Genomic DNA, 27,198 nt, shown 5'->3' on the forward strand with positions numbered 1-27,198 from the left:
CCCTGAAGCCAGGTATGGTGGTGCATGCCTATAATCCCAGAACTCAGGAGACGTGAGATAGAAGATCTAGAGTTCAAGAGCAGCTTGAGTAACGGATCAAGATGTTGCCTGGAGTTGGGGGAGTAAATCTGAGATTCTGTCTCATTTACATAACTAAAACAGTATATTTTCACTTTAGAGGTACAATTAGTTATGACCTTCATGTTTTTGAACTTCAAAATAAATCTCTGAGGTGTTTTTGGGGTTTTTTGTTTGTTTTGTTTATTTTTTAAGGTAGTGTCCTCACTGTAGCCCAGACTGATCTGGAACTCATTCTATATCCCAGGCTGGCTTCAAACTCACAGCAGTTCTACCTCTGCCTTCTGAGTGCTGGGATTATAAGCATGAACCACAACACCCAGCTAAGTAAATTTTTGAATTTATTTTCACACATGCTCATGTTCCTGTGTGCGTGGGCATTGGACGTGCTAGGGCCTCTTGCCACTGCAAAGGATGTCAGATTCTTGCCGGCTTATGTGAGTGGCTTGGAAGTTGAATCCAGGAAGCAGGCTTTGCAAGCAAGCACCTTTAACCACTGAACTATCTCCCCAGCCCTAAATTTCTGGGTTCTAACATTCAAATTAGAGGTTTTCTCAATCCTGATAGTAGTTTTCCTTCAAAGAATGATGAGTCTTAGCCAGTCTTTTCTGACATTGTAATACAGTCCATTAAATAGTCATACTAATATCCAGCACTGAGTACTTACTACATGTCATCACTATGCCAAGTGTTTTATATGCCTTTTTGTATTCGATATTAAGAACAAGGGGATGTGGGTGGGGAGGGAGGGAATTACCATGGGATATATTTTATAATCATGGAAAATGTTAATAAAAATTAAAAAATAAAAATAAAAGAACAAGGGGATGTATAGGCAAGTTAATTTTATTTTGCTTCATTACTATTTTCATTGCATAGTTAAGGAAACTGAGAGGCTAAAGAACATGGTTGTGAACAAGGGTGGTGGCACACGTCTCTAATCCCAGCACTGAGGAGGCCACCCTGAGACTATAGAGCGAATTCCAGGTCAGCCTGGGCCAGAGAGATCTTCCTCAGAAAACCAATATATGTGTGTGTGTGCACGTGTGTAAAGTGGCCAGTATGGTGGTGCACACCTTTAATCCCAGAATTCCACAGCAATTGGGGGCTGGAGAGATGGCTTAGTGGCTAAGGTGTGTGCCTGCGAAGCCAAAGGAAGGTCCTCTGTTTGACTCCCCAGGACCCATGTAATCCAGATGGACAGCACTTGGGAGGCAGAGGTAGATGGATCACCATGAGTCCAAGGCCACCATGAGATTACATACTGAATTCCAGGTCAGCTTGGGCTAGGGTTATTAAGACCCTACCTCAAAAAAAAAAAAAGACTATTTAAAGGGCTCAGAGGTTAAAGGCTCTTGCTTGCAAAGCCTGCTGGCCTGGGTTCAACTCTCCAACACACATGTAAAGCCAGATACAAAAATAAAAAGCCAGGCATGGTGGCACATGCCTTTAATTCCAGCACTTGGGAAGCAGGGGTAGGAGGATTGCCATGAGTTCAAGACCACCCTGAGACTACATAGTGAATTCCAGGTCAGCCTGGCCTAGAGTGAGACCCTACCAAAAAAAAAAAAAAAGAAAAAAAAAAAGAAAGAAAAAGAAAAGGCTGGAGGGATGGCTTAGCGGTTAAGGCCTGCAAAACCAAAGGACCCAGATTCAATTCCCCAGACGCTCAAAGATGCGTGAGTGTCTGGAGTTCGTTGCAGTGGCTGGAAGCCCTGGTGTACCCATTCTCACTCACTCTCTTTCTCTCTCTCCCTCTCTCTCTCTCTGATGCAAATACATTTTTAAAAAATTAATAAATAAAAATAACAAGTGACATATCTGAAGCCGGGCATGGTAGCACATGCCTTTAACCCCAGCACTGGAAAGGCAGAGGTAGGAGGATCATCGTGAGTTCAAGGCTACCCTGAAATACATAGTGAATTCCAGGTCAGCCTGGACTACAGTGAAACCCTACCTCAAAAAAACAAAAAACAAGCCGGGCATGGTGGCACATGCTTTTAATCCCAGCACTCGAGAGGCAGAGGTAGGAGGATCTCCGTGAGTTTGAGGCCACCCTGAGACTACAGAGTGAATTCCAAGTCAGCCTGGGCTAGAGTGAGACCCTACCTTGAACAACAACAACAACAAAAAGTAACATATCTATCTGGTACTTGTTTGCAATGGCAAGAGATCTTGCTATGCACACATGTGCATAAACATATATATGCAAATAAATAATAAATAAAAAACACTTAAAAGTCAGGCATGGTAGCGTTTGCCTTAAATCCTAGCACTGGGGAGGCTGAGGTAGTATTGCTATGAATTTGAGGATGGCCTGGAATATAAAAATGAGTTCAAGAACAGCTTGGTCTAGAATGAGATCATGCTTTAACAATCCCCCTCCCAAAATAAAGACCACTTAAAATCATGTCTGCTTTAACTATAGAAATAATCAGTTACTTGGGGGAGATGTGTGTTTTGTTTCTTGTTTGTTTGTGTTTTACAAGGTAGGGTCTATCTCCAGTCTAGGCTAACCTGGCATTCACTCTGCAGTCCCAGGCTGGCCTCAAATTCACAGTGGTCCTCCTACCTCTGCCTCCTGAGTGCTAGAATTAAAAGCATGGACCATTATGCCCAGCTGGTTTCTATTTTTTTTTTAAAAGACAATCTCCAATATCTCTAAATTTAAGGTATTTTAAAATAGAAATGTTGGGGCTGGAGAGATGGCTTAGCAGTTAAGGCACTGGGCCTTCAAAGTCAAAGGACCCAGGTTCAGTCCCCCAGGACCCACCTGAAGTCACATGCACAAGATGGCTCATGTGTCTGGAGCTTTCAGTGGCTGAAGGCCCAGGTGCACCCACTCTCTCCCTCTCTCTCATTTGTCTCTCAAATAAACAAAAATAAGTATTAAAAAATAGATATGTTGGGCTGGAGAGATGGCTTAGCAGTTAAGGTGCTTGCCTGCAAAGCCTAAGGACTTATGTTCCATCTCTCACCAGATCCCACATAAGCCAGATATACAAAGGTGAAGCAGAGATATGTGCATGCCAGGGCCTTTCAGCTGCTGTGAACAAACTCCAGATGCATGTGCCACATTGCACACTTGCATCACTGTGTGTTTGCCTATGTGGGACCTGGAGATCCCAACATGTGTTCTTAGGCTTCGCAGGCAAGTGCCTTAGCTGCTAAGCCATCTCTCCAACCCGATGATTACTTGACAGTGACAGAGAAAGTAAGAGGCAGAGATAAAGATTGGGCACACCAGGGCCTCCAGCCATTGCAAATGAACTCTAGACATGTGCGCCCCCTTGTGCATCTGGCTAGCATGGGTCCTAGGGAATAGAGCCTTGAACTAGGGTCCTTAGGCTTCACAGGCAAGCGCTTAACCGCTAAGCCATCTCATCTCTCCAGCCCGCGATGATTACTTTTCATACTATTCTCTGGCTTTGTGAAAATCAAGGCAGTGAGTTTCAAAAAGTTATAATTTACTATTGAAACAATTTTCCCTTCATAAGGAATTCACTATCATTAGTCAAAATACAGCTCTATGTATAACATTAACGTAAACCAGATGCACAAGGGGGTGCATCCGTCTGGACTTTATTTGCAGCAGCTAAAGGCCCTGGCGTACCCATTCTCTCTTTCTATCTGCCTCTCTCACTTTCTCTCAAATAAATAAATAAATAAAACATTAATGAAAATAAAAATAAAAAAAATTAACCTTTCGGGGTTAGGGAAATGGCTTAGCAGTTAAGGTGTTTGCCTGCAAAGCCTAAGGACTCTGGTTTGATTCCCCAGGTCCCACATAAGCCAGATGCACAAGGGGGTGCATACTCCTGGAGTTTGTTTGCAGAGGTTAGAGGGAGGCCCTAGTGCACCCGTTCTCTCTTTCTGTCTACCTCTCTCTCTCCCACTCTCAAATAAATAAATGATGTTTTTAATTAACTTTATTTTATTTTACTTTATTTGGTTTTTCAAGGTAGGGTTTCACTCTAGCTCAGGCTGACCTGGAATTCACTATGTAGTCTCAGGGTATCCTTGGACTTACAGTGATCCTCCTACTTCTGCCTCCCAAGTGCTGGGATTAAAGGCATGCGCCACCGCACCCAATGTAAAAATTAACTTTTCAATACTTACATTTCATTGATTGCCAAAGAGCCTTGTGAAAATCTTTTTCAGAGTATCAGGATGATTGAGTTTCTATAGATGAATGAGTATAAGAAGTATTATTTGGGGGGGAATGAAATGTCTCTAATTTATCATAAATTTAATTTTTAGCGCAGTCAATTGAGCAAAGACTGATGAAAATGGATCATACTGCAATCCACCCACATTTACTTGATATGAAAATTGGTCAAGGCAAATATGAGCAAGGATTCTTTCCAAAATTACAATCTGATGTCTTGGCAACAGGACCAGCAAATAACAAGTAAGCATGTTCTCTGTTTGAATGACTAGTTGGAGGAATGAGTGAGGAGTGGATGTTTTACAGTGCTAATCAGGCAGTGTGTGACCATTAAACATCTTTTAACACCATACTAATCTCTTTGAAGCAAGAATTGACATTGTGTAGCCAGCCCTGGTGGCGCACACCTTTAATGCCATGCTGGGGGCGGGGGGGGGTGGTTCTGAGGTAGGAGGATCACTGAGAGTTTAGGCCACCCTGAGACTACATAGTGAATATATTTGGGGCCTGGAGAAATGGCTTAGGGTTAAATGCTTGCCTGTGAAGCTTATGGACCTGGTTCCAGGCTCGATTCCCTAGTACCTACATAAGCCAGACGCACAAAGTGGTGCATACATCTGGAGTTCGTTTGCAGTGGCTGGAGGCCCTGGCGTGCCCATTCTCTATCTGCCTCTTTCTCAAGTAAATTTAAAAAAAGTAAGAAAATACATATTCGGGGCTGGAGATATGGCTTAGCCATTAAGCTTTTGCCTGCAAAGCCAAAGGACCTAGGTTCGATTCCCCAGGACCCATGTAAACCAGATGCACAAGGTGGTGCCTGCATCTGGAGCTCGTTTGCAATGACTGGAGGCCCTGGAGCACCTATTCTTTCTGTATCTCCCTCCCTCTCTTTCCCTGCTTCTTTCTCTCAGCTTCAAATAAATAAATAAAATAAACTATTATATATATATATATTTGGACCAGATATTTGGTGCATCCTGAGGCCACTGTGAGGCTACGTCATAAATTTCAGGTCAGCCTGGGCTAGTGTGAGGTCATTACCAAGGCTTTTAGAATTGCAATTTCTCATTTGCTGTGGACATGACCATAAAAAAAATCCCCAGTAGGTTTTTTGTGGTATGCTGCTTACTTGGCTAGCAGTCAGCCTATTGGGAATATTTCAAATTATCACTATGCTTCCAAATTACCATTAGTTGATGTCTAAGACTTTTTAAAAATACCACCTTTAGGAAAAAAAGAAAAGAAAAACCAAAATGTGTGTGTGTGTCTGAGAGAGAGAGAGAGAGAGAGAGAGGGAGGGAGGGAGGGAGGGAAAGAGAGCTGGTGATATGGCTCAAAGCCTAATTAATGACTGGGTTTGATTTCCCAGCACCCACATAAAGCCAGACACACAGAGTGGCACGTGTGTCTCAAGTTTGTTTGCAGTGGCTAAGGTTCTTGCATGCACGCCCTTTCTCCCTCCCTCTCTGTCTCTGCTTGCAAATAGAATAAATTTAAAATATTTATCTATTTGCTTATTTTAATTTTGGGTTTTATGGGTTTTTTGTTTTGGTTTTTCAAGGTAGGGTCTCGCTCTAGCCCAGGCTGACCTGGAATTCACTATGGAGTCTCAGGGTGGCCTTGAACTCATGGCATCTCTGACTCCCAAGTGCTAGGATTAAAGGCGTGCGCCACCACGCCCAGCCAAGTTTTGGTTTCTTGAGGTAGTGTCTCACTCTAGTCTAGGCTGACCTGAAATTCATTATGAGCTCACTGCGATCCTACCTCTGCCTCCCTAGTGCTGGAATTAAAGGTGTCCACCACCGCACGCAGCTACTTGTTTACTTGAGGTTGGGTAGGAGGGAGAATGCTCATACCAGGCCCTTCTGTCACTTCAAACAAACGTCAGAGGCAGTACCACTTTGTGCATTTGACTTTACATGGGAACCAGAGAATCAAACCCAGGCCATCAGGCTTTGCAAGTAAGTGCCTCTAACCACTGAGCAATTTCTTTAGCCCAATCCTCCCCCCCCCCATTTTTTAATCTGTTTTATTTTGTGGATTTTTCCAGGTACGGTGTCACACTAGCCCAGGCTGACCTGGAATGCCCTCCATAGTCCAAAACTGGCCTCAAACTCACAGTGATCCAACTACCTTTGCTGGTATTAAAGGTGTGTGCCATGGCACCCAACTTCTAATCCCAGTTTTTAAAACAATATTGGTTATAGTGATTGATGATTACATGTCATCTGTAAATGTATCAAAATCCACTGAAGGGCTGGGGAGGTGGCTCAGTGGTTAAAGACACTTGCTTGCCTGCCGGCCCAGGTCCAGTTCCCCAGCACCCTCACAAAGTCAGATGCACAAAGGTGGCACATGCATCTGGAGTTCTTTTGCCGTGGCAAGAGTATTGGCATCCATATACACACTCTCAACTCTCTTTTTCTGCTTGCAAATAACTAAAATATTCTTTACACTTGAGCTTAGCCTAAAGGTTGAGAAACGATAATAATAGTTTTGTTTGTTTGTTTTAAGGTAGGGTCTCACTCTAGCCCAGGCTGACCTGGAATTCACTGTGTAGTCTCAGAGTGGCCTCAAACTCACAATGATTCTCCTACCTCTGCCTCCCATATACAAGGATTAAAGGTATGTGCCACCACACCCAGCAATAAAATGTTTTTTAAAAATTTATTGGAGCTGGGCGTGGTGGCACACACCTTTAATCCCAGCACTGAGGAGGCAGAGATAGGAGGATTGCTGTGAGTTTGAGGCCACCCTGAGAATATATAGTGAATTCCAGGTCAGCCTTGAGATAGAGTAAGACCCTGCCTCAAAAAAAAACCCAAAAAATAAAAATAAAAATACTGATTGGTGAGCCTGACAATCTGCACCAGGGTAAAGGAGACAGATACTGAGGACACTCAACACTTACCAAAGCAGAAATCCAGAAGCTACTGTGATCTCAGCAGTGAAGTAGACTTAAAACACACCTACAACAGCTCAGGGAATTTTGCAGAAGACGGGGACAGAAAGATTGTAAGATTGACAGGTTGGAAGGACATATCCAGAGGCATTGTCCCCACTACATTGACTGAGTATGTCTCTCACAACTCATAACCCATTCCATGAGGAAATACCAGCAATCACACTGAGGAGAACCCTCAGCAGAATGGGGGCAAGGAGGAGGGAAATGATGGTACTAACACATGATGTGTCTAAAGTATACACTTAATAAAAATTTTTAAAGCCATTGGATTGTTTGCTTTGAATGGGTAAGTTGTATGAATATTTTAATTATATCTTGATAAAGCTTTTTTGTGTGTGTATATACATATATGTAACATATACATGCACATACACACATTTTATATATATATATATATATGTATATATATAAATAAATAAAATGTGGGGTTTTTTTGGAGGTAAGGTGTCACTCTCATCTAGGATGACCTGGAATTCACTGTGTAGTCTCAGGCTGGCTTCGAACTCATGGCGATCCTCCTACTTCTGCCTCCCAAATGCTGGGATTAAAGGCATGCACCACCACCACACCCGCATATATATATGTGTATATCTATATCTATATATGTATATATATTATTATTATGGATTGAAAGACCTGGATGTGTTTGCATAGCCCTGTAATCCCAACAGGTGGAAGACTAAGACAAGATAAGAGACTTACAGTTCAAGACCAGTCTGGGCTACATAGCAAGACTATCCAAAAAAAGGGGGAGGAGTTGACTTAAGAACAGCTGCTGTTGCCAGGCTGTGTTCCTTTGGCTTTGCAGGCAAGCACCTCAGCTGCCGAGCCATCTTTCTAGCCCACTGCTAGTCTTTTTTTGTGAAATAATTTCTTTCTTTCTGCTTTAAAGATACTGAAAAGTTTCCTTTTTTTGTTTTGTTGGATTTTTTGTTTGTCAGTTTTTCTTTTGGGGGCGAGCTGGTTGTCTTAACCTACATTGTCTTGGTTTATCCAGCCGCTGGGTGAGTCGAAGTGCCACAGCCCAGCGCAGGAAAGAGCGCCTTCGCCAGCATTCAGAACACGTTGCACTGGACAACGACTTGAGGGAGGTATGTGGCTCCCCGTCTGCGATGCCGTGATGCAGGAGCCAAGAACTCAGCCAGCACATGTCCTTCCAAGCTTTCTGAAAACATAGTCATTCATATAATATAACATATTAATTCTTATCCTGGCATGGTGGCACATGGCTGTAACCCCAGTACTTGGGAGGGGAGGCATAGGTAGGAGGATCTCTGTGAGTTCAAAGCCACCCTGAGACCACATAATGAATTCACGTCAGCATGGGCTAGAATGAGACCCGACCTCGAAAAATCAAATTACATATATACATAGTTTTTGCTGGTCATGGTGGCATACAAGTTTAATGCTAGTACTCAAAAAAATTAGTTCTTTTATATTGGCTTATAGCAGAAAAACTTTTCTCCAGTTTTTTTCATTTTACTCCATCTCATAAAGGGCTTTTTGTGTAAGACATCAAGTAAAGACTGTTTAGGGTAAGTTTTTGGTGAATAAGTCTCTTGTAGAGAGGAACATTTATAAGAGACATGTGTACATTTCAAGTGTAACTTACGCTTAATAAGTAATGGTATATTTATTTATTTGACAGAGAAAGAGGGGGGAGAGAGAGAGAATGGGCACACTAGGGCCTCCAGCCACTGCACATGAACTCTAGACACATGCACTCCCTTGTGCATCTGGCTAACGTGGGTCCTAGGGAATTGAACCTGGGTCCATTGGCTTTGCAGGCAAATACCTTAATTTCTAAGCCATCCCTCCATATATATATATAAAATGATATATTTACCAAGCTTTGCCCTTGGCTGATAACACCATATTTTTAAAAGAACATCTTTATTCAAACTATACATTTGAATAATTATAAGTTTGTGAGGTTTTTTGTTCTTGGTTTTGGTTTGGTTTGGTTTTTCGAGGTAGGGTTTCATTCTAGTGCAGGCTGACCTGGAATTCACTATATAGTCTCAGGGTGGCCTTGAACTCATGTTGATCCTCCTACCTCTGCCTCCCAAGTGCTGGGATTAAAGGCGTGTGCCACCATGCTGGCTAATTATAAGTTTTGATTATTTCTTATGAACAAAAGAAAAACTGCATTCATAAAACCTGTTAATTGGGCTGGGGGGATGGCTTAGTGGTTAAGGCATTTGCCTACAAAGCCAGAGGACCCTGGCTTGATTCCCCAGTACCCATGTTAGCCAGATGCATAAGGGGTGCATGCATCTAGAGTTTGCATACAATGCCTGGAGGCCCTGGTGTGCCCATTCTCTCCCTCTCTCCCTCCCTCCCCCTTCTCTTTCTCTGTTAAATAAATAAATAAACAAACAAAAACCTGTTAATTATCTTCTAAACACAAATGTGTAGAAATAAGGCAGAAAACATTCTGAAGCATCTATTGCTTTTGTGTTAATGTGTTCATACATGTGTGATTTTCTTAAGAACCAAAGCATCTCTTATTCATTGCCTTTCCTTTTTGCTACTGTTTATTCCCTTCCCATAAGCATGCTGGTTTTGCTTCTCTCTCCCCTCTCATTTTTTTTTTTTTTTTTTTTATTTTCCTGCCATTGGTACTTCTCCATCATCTTAGCCTTCCAGGGAACTTTTGGTCTGTCAGAACTCCATGGCATTCTGGGAGTGGGATCAGGGCCCAACTCCTCCTGCACGGCTTCCTAAAAAGTCCTTCTCTGAGTGCTGCCTGGTATGTCCTTTGCTTTGAAAGTGCTTCACCAGATGCTCCTGAATCATGTCTGTGGTGTTGCTTGGCATTCACGTGTGAGTGTGTGTAGCTAGAGCGCCTCAGAGCACCTTGTGACGTGAACTCCCAGCTTCTCTGGTTTGCTTTGTTTCCCCCATGTTTGTGCTAGTCTGTCCTCACGTAAGTAATTCTATGCTGCTGACAGTAAAACTGATGTTAGAATTCCTAGTCATTGGGAATTTGTTTATGTACCAAATTGCAAATTGGTTTTCTTCCAATAGGGAAGGATGTAATTTCTCTCTCTCTTTTTTTAAGCACAGCAATAACTGAATTTGAGCTTTTCTTTTGCTAGATTTGTCTCCACACCATTTCTGTTTACCATCCTTGTTTACATTTTGTTTCAGAAAATCTAGTCATCTGCTGGGCGTGGTGGCGCATGCCTTTAGTCCCAGCACTTGAGAGGCAGAGGTAGGAGGATCGCTATGAGTTTGAGGCCACCCTGAGACTACAGAGTGAATTCCAGGTCAGCCTGGGCTACAGTGAAACCCTACGTCGAAAAAACCAAAAACTAAAAATAATATAAAATCTAGTCATCAACATAGAATGTTAATACTAAGAGGAACTCTTGAGGACATCTTGTCTAACTTAGCATAATTTACCTGGAGTGCAAGAGACTTGTCCAAAGCTAAATGGACACACAAGAGCTGAATTGAGCTTTTGTAGCCCCTTGCTCCTGATGACCAGGCCCCAGGCTCTTTCTGCTAACCAAGTACTCCAGCTTGCACTAACTGCTGCTCACCTGAGGGCACAAGTGATTTAGTACTCTCCCTTATATTTTTCCATCATGTGTTATTAGTCTAAATGTATATGTTTGTAATAATCATCTCTTCATAAATTAGCAGCAATTAAAAAGATAGGTTGTAAACTGGGTGTAATGGTTTCCACTTATAATCCCAGCACTGGCAAGGCAGAGGTGGAGGATCACCAGCCAGGGACAACAGAGTAAATTCCAGGTCAGCCTGACCTAGAATGAGGCTCTATCCAAAAAAAAAAAAAAAAAAAACCACACACAAGAAAGGATAGGCTAAACCGGGCATGGTGTCGCATGCCTTTAATCCCAGCACTTGGGAGCCAGAGGTAGGAGGATCACTGTGAGTTGACGCCACCCTGAGACTACATGGTGAATTCCAGTTCAGCCTGGAATAGAGTGACACCCTACCTTGAAAAACAAAAAAAGAGGGCTGAAGAGATGTCTTAGTGGTTAAGACGCATGCCTGCGAAGCCTAAGGACCCAGGTTCAATTCTCCAGGTCCCATGTAAGCCAGATGCACATGGTGGCATATGCATCTGGAGTTCGTTTGCAGTGGCTGGAGGTCCTGGGGTGCCCATTCAACTCTCTCTCCCTTTATCTCTCACTCCTTCTCTCCCTCTGTCTCTAACACATAAATAAATAAAAATAATATCTTAGGGGGGGGAAAGGATAGTTTTTTTTTTTAGAAAATTAAAGGGGAGCCTTATTAAAGAACATTTAGTTTAGTGTTTATTAAATGAAAAGATACTGTTTCATAGGTACTTTTTAGTGGCTTTTTAAGAAGTTCATTCATTTACCTGTGTTTGTGTGTGTAGGCTTGGTACTGCAGACTTCTGTGCCACTTTGCATCCACCTTTACATGGATGCTGGGGAATTGAACCCCAAGCTGGCAGGCTTTGCAAGTAAGCACCTTTAACCACTGAGCCATCTCCCCAGCCCAGTTTTGTTTATTGTTATCATTTATTGTTGTTGTTATTTTTTCAGGCATGATGGTACATACCTTTAATCTCTGCACTTTGGAGGCAGATACAGGAAGATCACTGTGAATTTGAGCCAGCAGCCTGGGTTTACAGAATGAGTCGGGCCAGCCTGGGCCAGAGACCTGACCTTAGAAAAAAAGCAAAAAGAAAAGAAAGAAATTGTAGATTTTTTTGTTTGTTTGTTTTTCTTTTTTTTTTTCTCAATTTTTATTAACATTTTCCATGATTATAAAAAGTATCCCATGGTAATACCCTCCCCTCCCACTTTCCCCTTTGAAATTCCATTCTCCATCATATCCCCTCCCCATCTCAATCAGTCGCTCTTTTATTTTGATGTCCTGGTCTTTTCCTGCTCTTATGATGGTCTTGTGGAGGTAGTGTCAGGCACTGTGAGGTCATGGATATCCAGGCCATTTTGTGTCTGGAGGGAGCACGTTGTAAGGAGTCCTACACTTCCTTTGGCTCTTACGTTCTTTCCGCCACCTCTTCTGCATTAGACCCTGAGCCTTGGAAGGTATGGTCGAGATGTTACTCAGTACTCCAGTCACTTCTTTCCAGCACTATGATACCTTCTGATGTTATTATTTTTTGAGACAGGATCTTGTATATTCCAGGCTGGTTTTGACCTCTGTGTGTAAACAAGAATGACCTTCAATTTCTCATCCTCTTGCCTTACCTCTTAAATCCTGGGATTACAGGTTTGCACCTCCACTTTTATGTGGTGCTGCAGGTCAAACCCAGGGCTTTCAGTGCATGCTAGGCAAGCACTCTACCAATTGAGCCGTGTCCCTAGCCTACTTGCCAGAGGAGATTTGCTGAGATACAGGTACAAAAGTCTCAATGCTTATGAAAAAGAAAAAGTGAAGGTGGGAGTTACACTTTTTGAGTTGGTACTCAGCAACGTGGGCAGGCACCACAGTCAAGATTTGTCTGTGATCATCCGCCTGCTTGTTGCTCTTTATCTTTGAAACACAAAAAAGCATAGCAGAAACTTGGAATTACTTCTCTCTGTAAAAATGTAAACAGAGGCCTGGAGAGATGGCTTAGTGATTAAGGCACTTGCCTGCAATGCCAAAGGACCCATATTCAATTCCCCAGGACCCATGTAAGGCAGATGCACAAGGTGGCACATGTATCTCTCTCTCTCTCTCTCTCTCTGCTGCTCTGTCTCAAGTGAATAAATTTATATATATATATATATATATATATATACACACACACACACACACATACACACACACATACATGAACATACATATATATGTGTGTATATATATAATTGTGACTTACAGAGCAGAGGGTCAGGCTAAAGAGCACTTTTGGGACTCGAGGGATGGCTTAGCGGTTAAAGCATTTGCTTGCAAAGCCAAAGGATCCTGGTTCGATTCCCCAGGACCCACATAAGCCAGATGCACAAGGGGGCACATGCATCTGGAGTTCCTTTGCAGTGGCTGGAGGCCTTGGCACGCTCATTCTCTCTCTCTCCCCCCACCTCTCAAATAAATAAATTTTTTAAAAAAGTCTCTTGTATAGGAAGAGGAAAAGGAGCAAGTGATCTGAGAATCTCAGACTTATGATCTGTACAGCCAGATCTTTTTATCCCAACTAATCAGTTTGGGGTAGTACCAGTAAAAATTCTACTTTTTGTTTTGTTTTTGTTTTTCAAGGTAGGGTCTCACTCTATCCCAGGCTGACCTGGAATTCAATCCATAGTCTCAGGGTGGCCTCAAACTCATGTGATCCTCCTACCTCTGTCTCCCAAGTGCTGGGATTAAAGGTGTGTACCACCATGCCCAGCCTCCAACAAAAGTTCTGAACTCAGTGAGACCCCCACATTACCTTGAGTTAAGTTTTAACCTGATGAAGTTCCTGGCACCCTCTTCTTCATTGGACTGAGCAGATTTTTAGGGGAGTACAAATGTCCTCTGCCTTTTATAAAGTGCACTAAAGCTTTAATTGCTCTTACACATGGCTTTTTTGCATCTCACTTGTTCTTGCACTTATTTGTATAAGGTTAATAGAAGAAAATGATATATAATGTTTATGTCTTAAAAACTCTTAATTTTTAGAAATACATGCAAGAGGCACGAAGCTTAGGAAAAAACCTGAGGCAACCCAAACTGTCAGACCTCTCTCCTGCAGTGATTGCACAGACCAACTGGAAATTTGTAGAAGGTTTATTAAAAGAATGCAGAATGAAGGTATGTATACTACAGACCAGATTGTACATTCACATCTACACTTTGGATCGGGCTGAGATGAGATAACGCTATTTTTGCCTACAGCTTCAACAAAAGGAACCATTTACATAGCAGCATAGACTTCCTGGGTTCTTCACTGAGGTCATGGACCACTATGGATTCTCCATGGTCCACAGATCAATCACATAGGAACCCTGCATGGTTTTTCTCATCTTTTCAGAAACTGTTGTTTTCATCTGCAGTGTTCACATGAACAGATGGTAAACCACTCATAAGTTGTGTGTCGCAGTCAGGTTTGCATTGCTGGCAGAAATCACCCGACCAAGAGCAGCTTGTGGGGGGGGGGGGGAGGGGAGGTTTAAGCCAGGTGTGGTGGCACACACTTTTTATCCTAGCACTCAGAAGGCAGAGGTAGGAGGATTGCCATGAGTTTGAGGCCACTCTGAGACTACATAGTGAAACAAGCCTGGGCTAGAGCGAGACCCTACCTCAAAACCCACCACCCCCACCCCCCAAAAAAAGAAAGAAAGAGTTTATTTTGGCTTACAGACTCAACGGGATACTCCATGATGGCAGGGGGAAAAGATGGCAGGAACATAGGGTGGACATCACCCCCTGGCCAATATCAGGTGGACAACAGGAACAGGAGAGTGTGCCAAGCACTGGCAAGGGGACACTGGCTATAACACCCATAAGCTCATGCCCAACAATACACTACCTTCAGGAGGCATTCATTAATCCCCAAATCTTCATCAGCTGGGAACCTAGCATTCAGAACACCTAAGCTTATGGGGTCACCTGAATCAGACCACCATGTTGTGTGAGGAAGGTTGTCCTCTTATTTGAAAGGCAATACATTTTTGTATCTGTGTATGCGTATAGTTTTGCCTATACATGCCTAAGGAAAAGATGATAACTGTGTTGTAGACAGTGCATGTTACATATATGTACTGTATCTTCTCACATACCTGTGTTTACATGAAATAGCAATGGAAATGAACAAAACATTATATATTAGCCAGTAATTTTACAACATTTATTTATGTAAGAGAGAAGGAGGGAGGGAAGGAGAGAGTTGGCACACCAGGGCTTACCACCACTGTAAATTAATGCCAGATGCACGTGCCACTCTGCATCTGGCTTTATGTGGGTGCTAGGGAATGGAACCTGGACTATCAGGCTTTGCAAGAAAAAGCCTTTAACTGCTAGGTCATTTCTCCATCTCTTAGCCAATAAGTTCATTCAATTATTTGAAGTCATTTCTGAGTGCTTTCTCTGCTTGCTCACTAAAAACACTATTAAATGTCAGTATGTAGTGGTATATCAGATGAGGTCCTACCTAAAAGAACTACATTCTTTCTCACTTCACACTGAATAAGACCAGCTAATACTGATGAAAATTAAATTACCTGAAACTGGTTTTCATTTCATTTTCATTTTTCTGGTACATACATGTAACAGAAGAGAGGAAAGAAAAAAGAAAAGTGTCTTAGTTCATTCACAATCTGGAAAGTTCTCAAAAAATACCAAGCTGAGCATTTCTATTATGGTTTTGATCTAAGTGCAGCCAAACTGGGTGTAAATAGTTTTGGTTTGCCAAGGTGCTAGAGACAGTAGAAGGCAAGTTGTGATGACAGGTTGGGTTTCCAGTGTCAGCACATTTTCTTTTTAAAAAATATATTTTATTTTTATTTATTTATTTATTTGAGAGAGGGAAAAAGAACATCCAGCCACTGCATACGAACTCCAAATGCATGTGCCACCTTGTGCATCTGGCTTACATGGATCCTGGGGAATCAATCTAACCTGAGTCCTTTGGCTTTGCAGGCAAGTGCCTTAACTACTAAGCCACCTCTCCAGCTCTGTCAGTACATTTTCTAGACCTAGAGTATTTCCCCAATATTACAGTAGCTAATAATCTCTCCTTTTTTTTTTTTAAGTTTTCTAATATATGTTTTTACTTTTTTTTTTTTTTTTTAGGTAGAATCTTGCTTTAGCCCAGGCTAACCTGGAATTCACTGTGTAGTCTCAGGGTGGCCTCAAACTCATGGCAATTCTCCTACCTCTGCCTCCAAAGTGCTGGGACTAAAGGCTTGCACTACCACACCCAGCTTTTAGATTTTATATATATATAATATTTCTTTTTATTTATTTGTAAGCAGAGAAGGAGACAGAGAGAGTAGACATGCTAGATTCTGTAGCCACTACAAAGGAAATCCAGATGCCTGTGCCACTCTGTACATCCTGCTTTAGATGGGTACTGGGGAATCGAACCTGGGTTGTTAGGCTTTGCAGGTAAGAACCATAACTGCTGAACCATCTCTCCAGCTACTTTTTTTTTTAAGTAGGTTCTCACTGTAGCCCAGGATGACCTAGCTAGAACTCATGGCAGTCCTCCTACTTCTGCCTCCCAAGTGCTGGGATTAAAGGCATACACCAACACCCCTGCAATCTCTAAAAAAAAACCTTGTCTCTAGTCCAGGATGACCTGGAATTCACTCTGTAGTCTCAGGGTGGCCTCGAACTCATGCCGATCCTCCTACCTCTGCCTCCTGAGTGCTGGGATGGAAGGATAGTGCGCCACCATGCCTGGCCACCTTATTCTGTCTTTAATGACCTCCCATTTCTCTGATATATTAGATAATAACAATAATAAATTAGATAATTATATATAAATGCTATCGCCCCAGTTACTTGACCACAGAGATTAAGAAACCTTTCCACAGTGATTAAAAATATATAATGGAGCTGGAGAGATGCCTTAGCGGTTAAGGTGGCATATACATCTGGAGTTCGTTTGCAGTATCTCGAGGCTCTAACACACCCATTCTGTCTCTTTGTCTCTCTCTCTCTCAAGTAAGTGAATAAATTTAAAAAAAAAAAAAACGTGATGATGGGCTAGAGAGATTGCTTAATGGTTAAGGCATTTATTTGCCTGTGAAGCCAATGGACCCAGGTTCTATTTCCCAGGACCCACATAAGCCATATGCACAAGGTGGTGCATGTCTGGAGTTTGTTTACAGTGACTGAAGGCCCTGGCATGCCCTTTTTCTCTCTCTCATTTGCCTCTTTCTCAAAGAAGTAAAATAAAATAAAATTTTAAATATGTAACTGATGCTACAGAGATGGCTCAGCAGTTAAGGTGCTTGTGTGCAATACCTAAAGACTCAGGTTCAGTTCTCCAGTACCCACATAAAGTCAGATGCACAAAAAGGAGTGAATGCTTCTGGAGTTTGTTTGTAGTAGCTAGAGGCCCTGGTATACCCATTCTCTCTCTCTCTCTCTCTCTCTCTCTCTCTCTCTCTCTCTCTCTCAAATAAATAAATAAAAATATTTTTAAGAATTTTTAAGATGTAATGGCATATGCCCTTGATCCCAGCACTCAGGAGGCAGAGATAGGAAGATCACTGTGAGCTCAAGGCTACCCTGAGACTACATAGCGAATTCCAGGTCAGTCTGAGCCAGAGCAAGACCCTACTTTGAAGGAAAAAAAAAAAAAAAAGTCTGCAATGAGAAGTATATCGAAGAGTAGCTGTGTCTCCCTAATGTAGCAATTGACTCATTGTTTATGGGATTTGCTGCTGGGGTAACTGAATGACTGCTTGTGACACTTCCAGACAAAACGCATGCTGGTAGAAAAGATGGGACATGAAGCAGTGGAACTGGGCCATGGAGAAGCAAACATCACTGGCTTGGAGGAGAACACCCTGATTGCCAGCCTCTGTGACCTGCTGGAGAGGATATGGAGCCATGGCCTGCAAGTCAAGCAGGTAATAGACCTAGGGGTGGCTGGTAGAATAGCCAGTGAGAAGCCCTGTTCAGACCCACGATAAGAGAGGATATGAGAAGCAATCTGTCTCTCCTTTGTCATAGGATGACTAGAAGTGATGTACAGGCATTTCAGTTCCAGAAAATAAAAACATAATTCTCTATGGGGAGCTGATTTGTGGCTCTTTCCTGACAAACAGGAAAGGATAAATTACCTTTTTTTTTTTTTGAGGCAGGGTCTCACTCTAGCCCAGGTTGACCTGGCATTTACTATATAATCTCAGGGTGGCCTTGAACTTAGAGTGATCTCCCTACTTCTGCCACCCAGAGTACTGGAATTAAAGGCATTCGACACCACACCTGGCTATATTTTCTATTTTTATTGCCAGGTGTAGTGGCACATGCCTACAGTCCCAGCACTGGGAGGCAGAGGTAGAAGAATCCCAATGCATTGGAGGCCACCTGAGACTACATAGTGACTTCCAGGTCGGCCTGGGCCAGAGTGAGACCCTGCCTTGGGAACCAAAATATATGTGTGTTTGTGTGTGTGTGTATAATGTCTGTGTATCTGTTTAAGAAAAAAAAATATATTCATATCATATATGTGTGTGTGTGTGTATACATACATATACATACACATACATACAAATGGCTGGGCATTGATAGATAGAATTGTTTGTGGAGCCAGGTGTGGTGGCAAATGCCTTTAATCCCATCATTTGGGAAGCAGAGGTACAAGGACCTCCATGAGTTGGAGGCCAGCCTGAGAATACATAGTGAATTCCAGGCCAACTTGGGATAGAGCGAGACCTACCTTGAAAAACCAAAACTAAAAGAAAAGGAATATACACATACATTTTGTGCTTCTAGAACTTTTTTTTTCCCCATGGTACAGTCTCACTCTAGCCCAGAGTGACCTGGAATTCCCTCTGTAGTCCCAGGCTGGCCTCAAACTCATATATCCTCCTACCTCTGCCTCCTGAATCTGGGATTAAAGGCATATGCAACCACACCTGGGTGCTTCTAGAATTTTTGTTGGGGGGGTTGGTGTTTCAAGGTAGGGTTTCGCTCTATCCCAGGCTGACCAGGAATTCACTATGTAGTCTCAAAATGGCCTCAGATTTAGGGCATTACTACCTCTGCCTCCCGAGTGCTGGGATTAAAGTCATGAACAACCAGGCTGGGCATGGTGCATAGGCCTTTAATCCCAGCACTCGGGAGGCAGAGGTAGGAGGATTGCCAAGAGTTCAAGGCCAGCCTGAGACTGAATAGCAAATTCCAGGTCAGCCTTGAGCTACAGTGAGACCCTGCCTCAGAAAACCAAAAAAAAAAAAAAGTCACGAACAACCACTTTCTAGAACTTTTTTTTTTTTTTAAATTTATTTGAAAGAGAGAGAGATGTACAGAAATAGGCAAGTAGAGAAAGAGAATGGACATGCCAGGGCTTCCAGCCACTGCAAATGAACTCCAGATGCATGCTCCCCCTTGTGCATATCTGGCTTACGTAGGTCCTGAGGAGTCAAACCTGGGTCCCTTGGCTTCATAGGCAAGTGCCATAACCGCTAAGCCATCTCTCCAGCCCCATCTTCTAGAACTTTTTAATTCTGTTGCAGTCTACCACTATTCCATTTCTGCGCAATGCAGCCCTGCACAACTTTCTCAGGACATGGATAACAGCAAGCCTCCCACACAAACTGCTTCTAGCCCAGTCCAGGCAAAGGTCTTTCTTGCCCTTATAAGCCAAACTTCACAGTCTATAGTTTGTACTACATTCAGGTCTTTCAACTTTCTCTGACCAGAATAGTCCATCAAGCTGTACTTAAAGCACCACAAGGCATTTCTTAGGCCAAGCTTTCAAATTCATCCACATTCCTCTTGAAAATTATCTCCAAAAGGCCAACCACACAGTCAGGTGTATAGCAGCAAATGACCCCACTCTTGGTACCAACATTACTGTTGCAGTCAGGTTCACAATGCTGGTAGCAATCACCTGACCAAGATCAGCTTTCGGGAATAAAAAAGGGGGAGGTTATTCTGGCTTACAGACTCAAGGGGAAACTCCACGAAGGCAGGGGAAAATGATGCCAAGTGTAGAGGATGGATATCATCCCCTGGCCCACATAAGATGGACAACAGGAACAGGAGAGAGTGCCAAACACTGATAAGGGGAAACTGGCTATAACAAAGCCCGCCTGCAACAGAACACCGCCTCCAGGATGTATTAATTCCCAAATCTCCATCAGCTGGGAACCTAGCATTCAGAATACCTAAGTTTATAGGGGATACCTGAATCAAACCATCACATACAACTGAATAATAGCTGAGCTGAATTTAGATATCTCTATGCCTGTCCTGACCTTCTTAGTTGCTTCCCTTGCCAGACTTTTGCCAGGATTCTCAGCAACACAAAGGAAGACCCTTTACAACACATAGAGTGAGATATTCAAAATGTCACACAGGGCTGGGGTATGTGGTTCAGTAGCACAGGGCTTGCCCGTCACACATAGGGTCAATCCCTAGCATTATCAAAAAAAATGCTAGAGGGCTGGAGAGATGGCTTAGCGGTTAAGTGCCTGCCTGTGAAGCCTAAGGACCCCGGTTCGAGGCTCGGTTCCCCAGGTCCCACGTTAGCCAGATGCACAAGGGGGCGCACGCGTCTGGAGTTCATTTGCAGAGGCTGGAAGCCCTGACACGCCCATTCTCTCTCTCTCCCTCTATCTGTCTTTCTCTCCGTGTCTCTCTCTCTCAAATAAATAAAATAAAAAATTTTTTTAAATGCTAGAGAGATGGCTTAGCAGTTAAGGAGCTTGCCTGTGAAGCCTGAGGACCCAGGTTTGATTTCCCCAGTATCCACATAAGCCAGGTACAAGGTGGGACATGCAAATGGAGTTTGTTTGCAGTGGCTGGAGGCCTTGGCGTGCCATTCTCTCTGTCACTGTCTCTGTCTCTGTCTGTCTCTCTCTAATAATCTTCTTTCTGTCTCTCTCTCTCAAATAAATACATTTTTAAAAATAAGGCTGGAGAGATGACTTAGCAGTTAAGACACTTGCCTGCAAAGCCAAAGGACCCCAGGTTCGATTCCCCACAACCCATGTAAAGACAGATACAAAAATTGACGCATGCATCTGGAGTTTGTTTGCAGCTGCTGGAGGCACTGGTATGCCCATTCTCTCTATACATGCCTCTCTTTCTCACTCTGATTCTTTCTGTCTCTTTCTCTCTCTCATGAATAAATAAATAAAATATTTAAAAATTAAAAATAGCCAGACATGGAGCCGGGCGTGGTGGCGCACGCCTTTAATCCCAGCACTCAGGAGGCAGAGGTAGGAGGATTGCCATGACTTCAAGGCCACCCTGAGATGACAGAGTTAATTCCAGGTCAACCTGGACAAGAGTGAGACCCTACCTCTAAAAACCAAAAAAAAAAAAAAGGCCAGACATGGTTTTGCAAGCTTTTAATCCCAGCACTCCACTTGGGAGGCAGAAGTAGGAGGATCACTGTGAGTTCAAGGCCAGCCTGAGGCTACATAGTGAATTCCAGAAAGGACTCTTATTATGTACTTGAGAGAGACAGATAATGGGCGTGCCATGACCTCCAGCCACTGCAAATGCCACCTTATGCATCTGGTTTACGTGGGTCCTGGAGAATTAAACTTTGGTCCTTTGGCTTTGCAGGCAAGCATGTTAACCACTAAGTCAACTCTCCAGTCCAATAATCTTGTTTAGTTGTTTGTTTTGTTTTGTTTATTGAGGAAGGGTCTCACTCTAGCTCAGGACGACCTGGAATTCACTATGTAGTCTCAGAGTGACCTTAAGCTCACTGCGGTCCTCCTACCTCTGCCTCCCAAGTGCTGGGAGTAAAAGTGTGTGCCACTATGCCTGGCTAGCCCAATAATTTTTGTTTGTTTGTTTTGGTTTTCAAGGTAGGGTCTCACTCTAGCCCAGGCTGACCTGGAATTCACCATGGAGTCTCAGGATGGCCTCGGACTCACGGCAATCCTACATCTACCTTCTGAGTGCTGGGATTAAAGCCATGTGCCACCATGCCCAGCCCAATAATTTTTTTAATAAATTATTTAATGAAAAATTTTATGTACTTTGTACTTTCAGGGGAAGTCTGCTTTGTGGTCACATTTAATTCAATTTCAAGATAGAGAAGAGAAACAAGAACATCTTTCAGAGTCACCAGGTGAGAAGGCATTGGGTTGGGATAGATTCTCCCTTTCCTTTTGTTATGATGTTTTGTTTTGTTTTTAAATTTTATTTATTAGGGCAAGATAGACAAAGAGGCGGATAGAGAATGAACATGTAAGGGCCTTCAGCTGCTGCAAATGAATTCCAGATCCATGTACCACCTTGTGTATCTGTCTTACGTGGGTTCTGGGGAATTGAACCTTGGTCCTTTGGCTTTGCAAGCAAGTGTCTTAACCTCTAAGCCATTTCCCCATCCTGGTTTTTTTTATATATATATTTATTTATGTATGTATTATTTATTTGAGAGAGAGTATGGATATACCAAGATGTTCTGCTGCTTCAAATGAACTTCAGATGCATGTGCCACTTTGTTCATTTGATTTTATATAGGTACTGGAGAATCAAATCCAGGCCATCAGGCTTTGCAAGCGAGTGCTTTTAATAGCTGAGCTTTCTGGCCAGCCCTCCTTTTATTTTATTTATTTACTTGTTTGTTTGTTTGTTTTTCAAGGTAGGGTCTCACTCTAGCCCAGGCTGACCTGGAATTCACTATGTAGTCTCGGGGGGGGGGGGGGCACAAATACAGGGCAATCCTCCTACCTCTGCCTCCCAAGTGCTGGGACTAAATGTGTGCACCACCATACCCTCCTCTTTTATTTATTTATTTGTTTATTTATTTATTTATTTATTTCAGAGGGAGAGAAAGAAGATAGAATTGGTTGCACTGCAAATGCACTCCAGACACATGCACCCCCTTTTGTATCTGGCTTACATGAGTACTAAGAAACCAAACCTGGGTCCTTGGGCTTTGCAGACAAATGCCTTAACTGCTAAGCCGTCTCTCTAGCCGATGCAGTTTCATAAAAGATTTGTTTTCAGTTTCCAAGTGAGGGCTGGAGAGATAGCTTAGCGGTTAAGCTCTTGGCTGTGAAGCCTAAGGACCCCAGTTCGAGGTTTGACTCCCCAGGACCCATGTTAGCCAGATGTACAAGGGGGTGCATGCATCTGGAGTTCTTTGCAGTAGCTGGAGGCCCTGGCATGCCCATTCTCTCTCTCTTTCTCCCTCTATCTCTCTCTCTCTGCCTCTTTCTTTCTGTCTGTCACTCTCAAATAAATAAATTAAAATAAACAAAAAAAAGTTTTTAAAAAAATGAAAGTCTTCTTAAAAAAAAAAATTTCCAAGTGAGCCACAGTTAAGCTACAAAGAAAACAGCTGCTTACTGTAGTAATAAAATAGCAGGTCGGGTTAAAGTGAGACCCTACCTCAAAAAAAAAAAAAGAAAAAGAAAATGAAAATAGCAGGGCTGGAGAGATGGCTTGGTGATAAAGGCACTTGCTGCAAAAGCAAAGGATCCAGGTTTGATTCCCCAAGACCCACATAAGCCAGATACACAAGGTGCCACATGCATCTGGAGTTTGTTTACAATAGCTGAAGGCCTTGGTGCACCCGTTCTTCTCCCCCCCCCCCCGTGTGTGTGTGTGTGTGTGTGTGTGAGCACTTCTTCCTCTCAAGTAAATAAATAAAAAATAAAATAAAATATCACACTTGGGGAAAAGAATTTGAGCTTTTCCCTTGTCTAAATTTTGTTTTTATTAAAACAGTTTCAAAATACTTATTTGTAGAATATGAACCAAATAGAATTATCTTAAATTCTTACTTTTACTTTTCTGTTGTCTTTCTACATAGTTGCCATTGGACCAGAAAGAAGAAAATCTGACTCAGGAGTTATGCTTCCAACACTCAGGGTCTCTCTCATCCAAGACATGAGGTATTTGTTACATATGTTAGCAAATAGATCTTTGAAATATATTATGGCTATCAAGTTGCTTAAGTAGTTACAATTGTGTACTTTTTTGTTGTTTGTTTTTTGTTTGTTTGTTTTTGTTTTTTGAGGTAGGGTCTCGCTCTAACTCGGGCTGACCTGGAATTCACTATGTAGTCTCATGGTGGCCTCGAACTCATGGTGATCCTCCTACCTCTGCCTTCTGAGTGTTGGGATTTAAGGCATGTGCTATCACGCCCAGCTACTTTTTCTTTATATTCTGCAAAAAGCATTTTTATAATTTTGATTTTCTTTTCTAATAAATATTCTTTCTTTTTTTCCTTTGGTTTTTCGAGGTAAGGTCTCACTCTAGCTCAGGCTGACCTGGAATTCACTTTGTAGTCTCAGAGTGATCTCAAACTCACAGTGATCCTCCTACCTCTGCTTCTGGCCCTAATAGATATTCTTAATTGACATTAAGTCAAAAGGGAAGATTTTGCTGGGTATAGTGGTGCATGCCTTTAATACCAACACTTGGGAGGTGCCGGGCTCCTCCCCAGCAGGCAGGTAGTGCTGAGGAAGGACCCCAGGCCCGCTGGTTCCTCCCAAGGGGTTGAGAAGGAAGATGAGTGTCAGATGACTCAAAAACCTCTCCTAGTCACCGGAGAAAAACCACACTGAGTCGGGAGTCTTGTGGAAGCAGGAACTCACCTTATTGTTACAAGCAGTTGCCTGTAAGATGTTGGGGATGAAGGCAGGGATTTTAGGATGGAGGAAGAGGTAAGGGCCGATAGTAAACTCTGACTATTGAAATGAGAATTCCAACTCCTGCGCGGAAGTAGCAGGCCAGAATCCATTAGGCGTCTTGCTGAGTCCAAGCTGGCCAGAGACAGGTCGCCAAACTTTAGCTGGGCTCAGGAAGTTCCACTAGGCCTCACGCCCAGGCCTCTCAAGGCCCAACAGGGAGGCAGAGGTAGGCATATCACCATGAGTTCAAGGCTACCCTGAGACTACATAGTGAATTCCAGGTCAGCCTGGACTAGAGTGAAACCCTACCTCAAAACACAAGACAAAAAAATGAAATCCAAGGGCTGGAGAGATGGCTTAGCAGTTAAGCGCTTGCCTGTGAAGCCTAAGGACCCTGGTTCGAGGCTCGGTTCCCCAGGACCCATGTTAGCCAGATGCACAAGGGGGCGCACGCGTCTGGAGTTCGTTTGCAGAGGCTGGAAGCCCTGGCGCGCCCATTCTCTCTCTCTCCCTCTATCTGTCTTTCTCTCTGTGTCTGTCACTCTCAAATAAATAAAAATAAATAAAAAATTTAAAAAAAAAATGAAATCCAAGGAAGAGTAAGTCACATTAAAAGTCTTTTCAAAAGCCAGGCATGGAGCCGGGCGTGGTGGCGCATGCCTTTAATCCCAGCACTCGGTAGGCAGAGGTTGGAGGATTTCCGAGAGTTCAAGGCCACCCTGAGACTACATAGTGAATTCCAGGTCAGCCTGAGCCAGAGTGAGAGACCCTACCTCGAAAAACCAAAAAAAAAAAAAAAAAAAAAGCCAGGCATGGTGGTACACAGCTTTTATCCTAGCACTTTAGAGACAGAGGAAGGATAATCACCAGAAGTTCAAGGCCACCATGAAACTACATAGTGAATTTCAGGTCAGCCCAGGCTAGAGTGAAACCCTACCTCAAAAACAAAAAGGGTAGGAGGAGGGTTTAGCAGTTGGTGTGCTTGCCTAAGGACTCACATTCAATTCCACAGGTCCCCATAGCCAGGTGCACAAGGTGCTGCAAACCACACAAGGTCACACACGAACACAAGTGGGTGCACATGTCTAGGGTACAACTGCAGTGAGTACAGGCCCCGGCATGCACATTCCCTTTCTTCCTCACTTACTCACTCTTGCATTAAAAAAAGTGGGGGGGGGGGGACTGGAGGCTTAGTGGTTAAGGCACTTCCCTACAAAGCCTAAAGAACCAGTTGGATTTCCCAGTACTGATGTAAGCCAGATGCACAAGATGGCACATGAGTCTAGAGTTCATTTGCAGTGGCTGGAGGCCCTGGCACACCCATTCGGTATCTCTCTCTCTGCCTGTTTTGTTTCTCTCTCTCCTTCCCTCCCTCCCTCCCTCCCGCCCGCCTGTGCGCACGCTCTCTCTCTCTCTCTCTCTCTCTCACATAAATAAATAATTTTAAAAAGTCTTTTTAAGCCGGGTGTGGTGGGAGGCAGAGGTAGGAGGATCGCCATGAGTTCAAGGCCACCCTGAGACTACAGAGTTAATTCCAGGTCAGCCTGGACCAGAGTGAGACCCTACCTTAAAAAAAAAAAAAAAAAAAAAAACTTTTCAAGCCAGGCATGGCAATGCATGGCTTTAATCCTGGTGCTCAGGAGATAAAAAGATTACTGTGAGTTCAAGGCCGGCCTGAGAGTGCATAGTGTGAATTTTGGGTCAGTCTGGACTAGAGAAAGACCCTACCTGGAAAAAAAAAAATTCAAGAGCTGGAGAGATGGCTTAGCTGTTAAGGAGCTTACCTGCAAAGCCTAATAACCTGGATTCAATTCCCCAGTACCCACGTAAAGCCAGATGCACAAGTGGTGCATGTATCTGGGGTTCATTTACAGTGGCTGGAGGTTCTGGTGTGTAGATCCTCCCACCCATCAAATAAATAAATAAGTTTTCCTTTTTGTTTTTCCAGGTAGGGTTTTGCTTTGGCCCAGGCTGACCTGGAATTCTCTATGTATTTTCAGGCTGGCCTCAACTCACAGCCATTCTCCCTCTGCCTCCCAAGTGCTGATATTAAAGGTGTGGGCTACCATGCCCAGTTCCAATTTTTAAGATTATCAACACACTATAACTTGACTTGTCTGATGCTGTAGAAAGTAAAATTTCGGGCTGGAGAGATGGCTTAGCGGTTAAGCGCTTGCCTGTGAAGCCTAAGGACCCTGGTTCGAGGCTCGGTTCCCCAGGTCCCACGTTAGCCAGATGCACAAGGGGGCGCACGCGTCTGGAGTTCGTTTGCAGAGGCTGGAAGCCCTGGAGCGCCCATTCTCTCTCTCTCCCTCTATCTGTCTTTCTCCCTGTGTCTGTCGCTCTCAAATAAATAAATAAATAAATAAATTTTAAAAAAAGAAAGTAAAATTTCTGCTGGAAGCCGGGCACAGTGGCTGACACCTTTAATCCCAGCACTCGGGAGGTAGAGGTAGGAGGATCACTGAGAGTTCAAGGCCACCCTGAGACTACAGAGTGAATTCCAGGTCAGCCTGAGCTACAGTGAGACCCTACCTCAAAAAAAAAAAAAAAAAAAAAAAGATTCTGCTGGGCATGGTGGCACATGCTTTTAATCCCAGCACTTGGGAGGCAGAGGTAGGAGGACCGCCATGAGTTCGAGACCACCCTGAGACTACATAGTGAATTCCAGGTGAGCCGGGCTACAGTGAAACCCTACCTTGAAAAGAAAAAAGTAAGACTTATCTTTTTTTAATACTTTATGTATTTATTTATTTATTTGACAGAGAGAGGGG

General features: G+C 43.2%; 1 protein-coding gene and 1 non-coding gene across 3 annotated transcripts in view; both read left to right on the forward strand.

Moving 5' to 3' along the window:
- The window catches only part of Dennd5b (DENN domain containing 5B), a 124,338-nt gene that overhangs the window by 67,078 nt on the left and 30,062 nt on the right, over positions 1–27,198 (forward strand). For both annotated transcript variants that reach the window (XM_045139475.1, XM_045139476.1), the window contains 6 exons: positions 4,339–4,489; positions 8,209–8,302; positions 13,821–13,952; positions 17,570–17,722; positions 21,831–21,909; positions 23,602–23,683. In XM_045139475.1, the coding sequence (XP_044995410.1) occupies positions 4,339–4,489; positions 8,209–8,302; positions 13,821–13,952; positions 17,570–17,722; positions 21,831–21,909; positions 23,602–23,683 (691 nt within the window). The remainder of the gene's footprint in view (positions 1–4,338; positions 4,490–8,208; positions 8,303–13,820; positions 13,953–17,569; positions 17,723–21,830; positions 21,910–23,601; positions 23,684–27,198) is intronic.
- On the forward strand, positions 5,278–5,406 carry LOC123456449. The gene has a single exon (XR_006634547.1). It is a non-coding gene; the product is annotated as a small nucleolar RNA SNORA32 (small nucleolar RNA).

Source organism: Jaculus jaculus, chromosome 22 (genome assembly GCF_020740685.1).
Source record: "Jaculus jaculus isolate mJacJac1 chromosome 22, mJacJac1.mat.Y.cur, whole genome shotgun sequence".
Taxonomy (NCBI): domain Eukaryota; kingdom Metazoa; phylum Chordata; class Mammalia; order Rodentia; family Dipodidae; genus Jaculus; species Jaculus jaculus.